This window comes from Miscanthus floridulus, chromosome 7 (genome assembly GCF_019320115.1).
Source record: "Miscanthus floridulus cultivar M001 chromosome 7, ASM1932011v1, whole genome shotgun sequence".
Taxonomy (NCBI): Eukaryota; Viridiplantae; Streptophyta; class Magnoliopsida; order Poales; family Poaceae; genus Miscanthus; species Miscanthus floridulus.
In genome coordinates this window covers 109928894-109934526 of record NC_089586.1, presented here as the reverse complement: position 1 = coordinate 109934526, position 5633 = coordinate 109928894, and the positions used below count along the sequence as shown (strand labels likewise).

Below are 5633 nucleotides of genomic sequence, written 5' to 3'. Positions count from 1 at the left end.
ACTGATTGCTAATATGTCTCTTGCAATGAAATGTTCCTGTTTACTAACCATCAATTCGAGTACTGGTGCTTTCAAAGCACAAACGTTGTCACCTTTTCCATCATACTAAGAATATACTAAACAAATATTGCCAATACTGTACTGGGACACTGGGACAGCATAAGCTGGCGTGGCAACGCCGCGCCCTATGTTTTCTAGTGTACTAGTATTATTGTAACCAGTCACCGCCTTGCCAGTGTGGACGCTTCCGGGAACGGCTCCGCGTGGTGTGGTGGCGCCCAGCACCCCCTTGGTCTAGGCGTGGACGCATGTCGGTGCGCGCCTCCCACCGTCGCTGGCGAATCCGGAAACGGCTCCGCATGGTGTGGCAGCGGCCGACACCCCACCATCCAGGCGTCGGCGCTTGTCGGTGCGTGCCTCCAACCGTCGCGGGCGAGTCCGGGAATGGCTCCGCGCGGCGTGGCAGCGGCCGACACCCCTCCCACCACCAACCAGGCAGGGGCGATTGCCGGTGTGCGCCTCCCTCCATCGCGGGCGAGTCCGGGAACGGCTCCGCGCGGTGTGGCGGTGGCTTGCGCCCCTCCCACCTCCATTCAAGCGCGGGCGATTGCCGGTGCACGTCTCCCTCCGTCACGGGCGAGTCCAGGAATGGCTTCGCGCGGTGTGGCGGCGGCCGGCACCCCCTCTCCCCGCCCAGGTGTGAACACTGCCGGTGCGCGCCTTCCTCCGCTACAGGCGAGTCTGGTGGAATGGCTCTATGGTTTAGCGGCGGGCGGTACTCCCCTTCGTCTAGGCGTGGACGCTTGCCGATGCACGCCTCCCACCAACGCGTGCGAGTCCGAGAACGGCTCCACACGGAGTGGCGACGGCCGACACCCCCCTCTATCCGTCCAGGCATAGGCGCTTGCTGCTGCGCGCCTCCCACCGTCGCGGGCGAGTCCGGTAACGGTTTCGCATGGTGTGGCGGCGGCCGGCACCCCTACTCCCTCCATCGAGACGTGGACGCTTGCTGGTGCGCGCCTCCCGCCGTCGCGAGCGAGTGTGGAAATGGCTCCACGCGGTGTGGCAGCGGCCGCCCCCTCCCCCCATGCAGCTACCCTCCGGTACAAGGCTCGGGCGAAAGCTTTGCCAAGTTCCAGCTTTGCCTGATGATGATTACGTTCTGGCGTCATTCACCTTCTTGGAGGCATCGTCGAAGGCTCTGTGCGTTGGTGTGGTAGTCTTTGCATTTCGTTGGTGTATTTGTGGTCCTACCACTTTTCGCCTTGGTGCTGAGGCGTCTTTCGGTTGTTGATGTTTTTTCCTCCTCGACGTTTGTAAATCATATAACGAGCCGATTAGGGGTTCTATCAATATGTATTCATGTGAGGAGTAATCCCCTAGTGACATTCAAAAAGAAAAAAAAAAACAGCGTCCAGGTCAGCCAATCAAGGCGCCAAGCTGAACATGCCCAGTTGCCCACTAGCACCAAGTTGGTGCACATGCACACAAACACGCAACACACAGGTGGAAAAAGGGTAACTTTCGTATGATTTATGTTTGCATTTTTTTTTGCAATGACCGCTTGTGTCATTTACATGTTGCACGGTCGAGTCAGTAAAGTTGTCAGTAATGGGACAGTAAACAGTAATGTATGTACCTCTGTCGCGGCTGCTAAATATCCAGCCAACCAGCGGTCTATCCATAATCCATCCGCCCCCACACGGCCCCACCGGTCTGGTCCGGCGGCCGCCTGCCACTTTCCGTTGCCCCGCCAGCCCACCAGCTGCCCCACGCGGCGCGGCCTTTTGCGGGCGGCACGAACGTTGCCGCTCACCAGCCGCCTCCGGTTGGTCCGCCCCGCGCCGCGCCCCAGCCAGCCAGCTTGCCTCATTGCTTGGATCGCCCGCCTGGCTGTTCCGCGTCCGCCGACGCCGCGTCGAGATGTGTCCTCGTGCATGTCGCTGATGACGACGATGCGGGCGTCGTCGCCATGGCCCCCGCGGCCGCGGCCGCGGCCGATTCCGTGGCGAAGGTGAGGCCGAGGGTGATGAGGGCCGTGACGACGACCAGGCCCGCCGCGCCGCCGAACACGCCGCTCCGGGCCACGTAGCAGTCGCCGTCCATCCACCCGCGCCCGTACCGCTGCCCGTGGTTCATGCTCGCGGCTGTCGCCAGCAGGATCACGGCCACCGCGAAGCTCAGCCTGCATCATCCGAGCAAACAACACCGGCCGAGACGAAATTCAGTTCACTCCTGGCTCCTGTCGCTGGAATCACGTAGCGAGCAACAGTGTTTGTATGCATTATTCGCCCGCCATCGCCAAGGTCATTTTTTTTATACGTACCATGAGAGGACCAAGAGGGAGACGAACGCGGCGCGCCCTCTGGTGGCGGAGCTCTTCCTGGGCTTGCCGGCGCACACGGTGGTCACCGCCGCCGTGGTGCCCACGAGCTGCGCCACGAAGAGGAAGGCGATGGCGGCCACGCCCAGCTCGAAGGCGGAGCTCTTGGGCAGCGAGCAGAGGCTCCCGTCCAGCTTCATGTCCTTCTCCTGCGCACACCGACACGACAGACAGAAAAACGAACGAACCCCCTCAGTCAGATCCGGGAACGCGGGTTTCTCGCCGAATTACGAGACGAAGAGCGCGGAGGAGGAGGGGGGCACCGTACCTTGACCTTGCGGAATTCCGCGGCGAGCGAGCAGGAGAAGGCGATGACGCTGAGGAACACGACGATGCCGCAGATGGCGGCGCGGCTGGACAGCCCGCTGCTCCCCTTCTCCATCGCGCGAGCTCAATCGCTCCGTGCTTGCCCACACCTAATTCGACTAATAATTCCGCTCTCGGCTGTCTGCTGCGGCCTCTGTTTCGTTGGAAGCACTAGCGCAAATAATTGCTCGTGTCATCTGAGCCTATCTCTACGTATAAATGGAGGAATTTCCACGAACAGGTCACCGTGAGACGGCGAATACTAGGAGCGGCGTGCGGAAGATGATAGAAGAGGAGAGAGAGAGAGAGAGAGAGAGAGAGAGAGAGAGAGAGAGAGAGAGAGAGAGAGAGAGAGGGAGGCAGGGGAGATGTGGCCTGGCCTGGATGCTAAACAATCCACATGGACACGTCCTCTCGTAGAGTAGTTTAGCTATTTTCTGGTGGCGTAATCGAAGGCGAGGACTGGAGGAGGAAGAAGAAGAGGGAATCGGTAAAGGAGAGGCTCCGAATTCGGATCCCGGCATGCTGATCGAGTGGCTGGACGAATTGACCGGTTGGGTGGCGGACTGGCGGGTTAGCTTGGTCAGCCAGATAGGACCTGTTTGGGGAAGGTGAGAGCAAGGAAAGTCTGCACGGAAAGAATCATGCGTCATCGTGGGCTCGCCGAGGCGCTCTCGAACCAGCACCAGCCACTATCCGCGATGCTGCACTTGTTTATTTGTGCCAAAAAATGCTTGATGCAATTTTTTAGCGTCGCCTTTTTTTCAAGCCACCCGTGTCGTGTCATGATCGAGTCGCCCATAATGGGCAGGTAACACATGAATTAGTGGCGAAAGCCGAAGGAAACTTGAGAAAGACCGGGAGAGGACGGCAGGAGCAAAGAGCAAGTAGAATTGCGGGGAATCGGCATTCGGCAGCCCCTTTGCACCTTTCAGCTCTCTCTCTTTCTCTCTTTGCCGTTGTCTTTGCGTCCGCGGGGAGGCAGGCGCGACTGCGACGTCGGGTGGCGCCGTCCCCCCGGCCATTCTCGGCGGTTGGGCACGGGCTAGGCCCGCGCGCCCCCAGTAGATGCGGGGCGCCGATGCATGCAAGGTCCTGCTCCCTGTGCTTGGGCCCCGCTACGAGGTGGGACGCCGCCGGCCTCCTCGTTGGACTCCGTCGCGTGCGGATTACGGAAGTGCGCACCTGACCCGGCAACTGGCTGCTGCTGCATTCTCACCAGCGGTCCGACCGAATCCGCCGTTTCTTTCGCCCCGGCCCGCCGGCCGCGCACCGCGCGTCACGTCGTCGGGAGGAACGCCGCGCGCACCGCTTTCCGTGTCGCTCATCTCCCATCCTCCGCCGTGCCGTTGACCGCTCCTAGTGGCGGCCTGCCGTCTGGCGGGCGGCGCGAGCGCGGTGCGGAATGATTGCAGTTGCACGAACGGACGATGCTATCTCCACCAACGGTTGACACTTGACCGTCGAATCATGCTGGCCTGGCTGCTGCCTTGTAAGCGAAGCCGCAGTCCGACACGGACTCTTATCCTCGCAGGCTCGCAGCACATTCCTTTCCATATAGCCCGCCAAAGAAATCGTCGCCCGGCAGGCCCGCCCGCCGCCATTGCATCGCTCGGTCTCCAAGGATGGACCATACGTGCATACCCCGGTTGAACATTCGTCCCCGGAGGATTTTGATCAGGAAGGGGAGTGGAATAGTGGATACTTCCGTCTCTGTTGGTCGACGTAGTGGCGTAGGGCCGGTCTATTCGCGATGTTAAGACGGTGGAATCGAACGGCGACATGTCTGCCGCAAGCAGCATGATCCTGATATATTACTGAAAGTGTCCTGTTTGTGAAAAGTTTGTGCACGTTTGTGGTTTCGGTTTATTCAGCGAAGCAAAGCATCTGTAAACAAACTATTATCCGGTTGGCAGTGATGCCTTTTCCGGTACCTATGGACAAGAATAATGGTTGCCTTGTGTCGCGGCGTTGGTCAACGTCCGGATTGCAGGAGCAGCTTCCAGATTTTTTATATCCTTTCTAATTGTTGAAAATAAAGATTTTATAATAGAAACCCTCAACAGCTCTTTTTTATTTATTATCTAAATATAATTTAGATAGTGAGTTTTAGAGTAAAATTATTTTAGAGTAAAATATATAGAAAGCGATTTTTATGCACATGTCTCTTTAAATGATAATTTGGATAGTGAGTTTTAGAAGACTCTTGGAGATGCTCTTAACAACAAATATATATTAAATCATATATTGATCCCGTTTCTACATATATATCTGTACCAAATATTCAATCTATACATATATCTATATATCTTTATCCTTATCTATCTCTATCTTATCTCTATCACTACATATTATCAAAGAGTGAATAGTTTCTTCCAACCCGCTTTTCTCTAGTCCTAAAATATCCATATGCCCTCTATATCCTGGCTGTGATAGGAAATGGGTCACTGCCAACAAGAAATGTATGATTGTGATAAAGAACACGATTGAGCCTGCAATTGTGGGCTCAATCCCAGAGTGTGACACCATCACCGAGTATCTTGAAAGAATAAAGAGTTAGTTCACTGGCTCTTCAAAGACATATGCTACCCAACTGATAAAGCAACTGGTGACAGAGAGATACTCTAGAACTGGTGACATAAGAGAGCACATACTAAGGATGAGCAATTTGGCATCCAAGCTAAAACCAATGGATCTGGCTCTCAAGGAAGAGTTTCTTATCCATCTGATTTTTGCTTCCTTGCCAAAAGAGTTTGACACTTTTGTTGTCAACTACAACATATAGCCCGAGAAGTGGGACATAGAGAGGCTCATGGCTATGTGTGTGCAAGAGGAGGAGAGAATGAAAGCTGCCAATGGTGGCACTATCAATTATCTTAAAGACAACAAGAAAAAAAATACTAATCCTAACTCCTCAAAGATAAAGGGAAAGGGTCCCATGCTG

At 55.8% G+C, this 5633-nt stretch overlaps 1 protein-coding gene across 1 annotated transcript; it reads right to left on the bottom strand.

Moving 5' to 3' along the window:
- Positions 1-1425: 1425 nt before the first annotated feature.
- LOC136464235 (protein MODIFYING WALL LIGNIN-1-like) lies at positions 1426-2927 on the bottom strand. The gene is made up of 3 exons (XM_066463196.1): positions 2652-2927; positions 2327-2532; positions 1426-2185 (listed from the first exon to the last, which is right to left on the bottom strand). Exons 1-3 carry the CDS (start codon positions 2763-2765, stop codon positions 1870-1872), a joined length of 636 nt encoding a protein of 211 aa, XP_066319293.1. The 5' UTR covers positions 2766-2927; the 3' UTR covers positions 1426-1869.
- Between the last annotated feature and the right edge of the window lie 2706 nt (positions 2928-5633).

Excerpts from the sequence above, each read along its gene's own strand:
- LOC136464235 (XM_066463196.1), bottom strand. The coding sequence starts at position 2,765 with ATGGAGAAGGGGAGCAGCGGGCTGTCCAGCCGCGCCGCCATCTGCGGC. Across the intron at positions 2,533-2,651 it reads CGGAATTCCGCAAGGTCAAG|GAGAAGGACATGAAGCTGGA; the intron begins GTACGGTGCCCC and ends CGGTGTGCGCAG. Across the intron at positions 2,186-2,326 it reads TCCCTCTTGGTCCTCTCATG|GCTGAGCTTCGCGGTGGCCG; the intron begins GTACGTATAAAA and ends CGGATGATGCAG.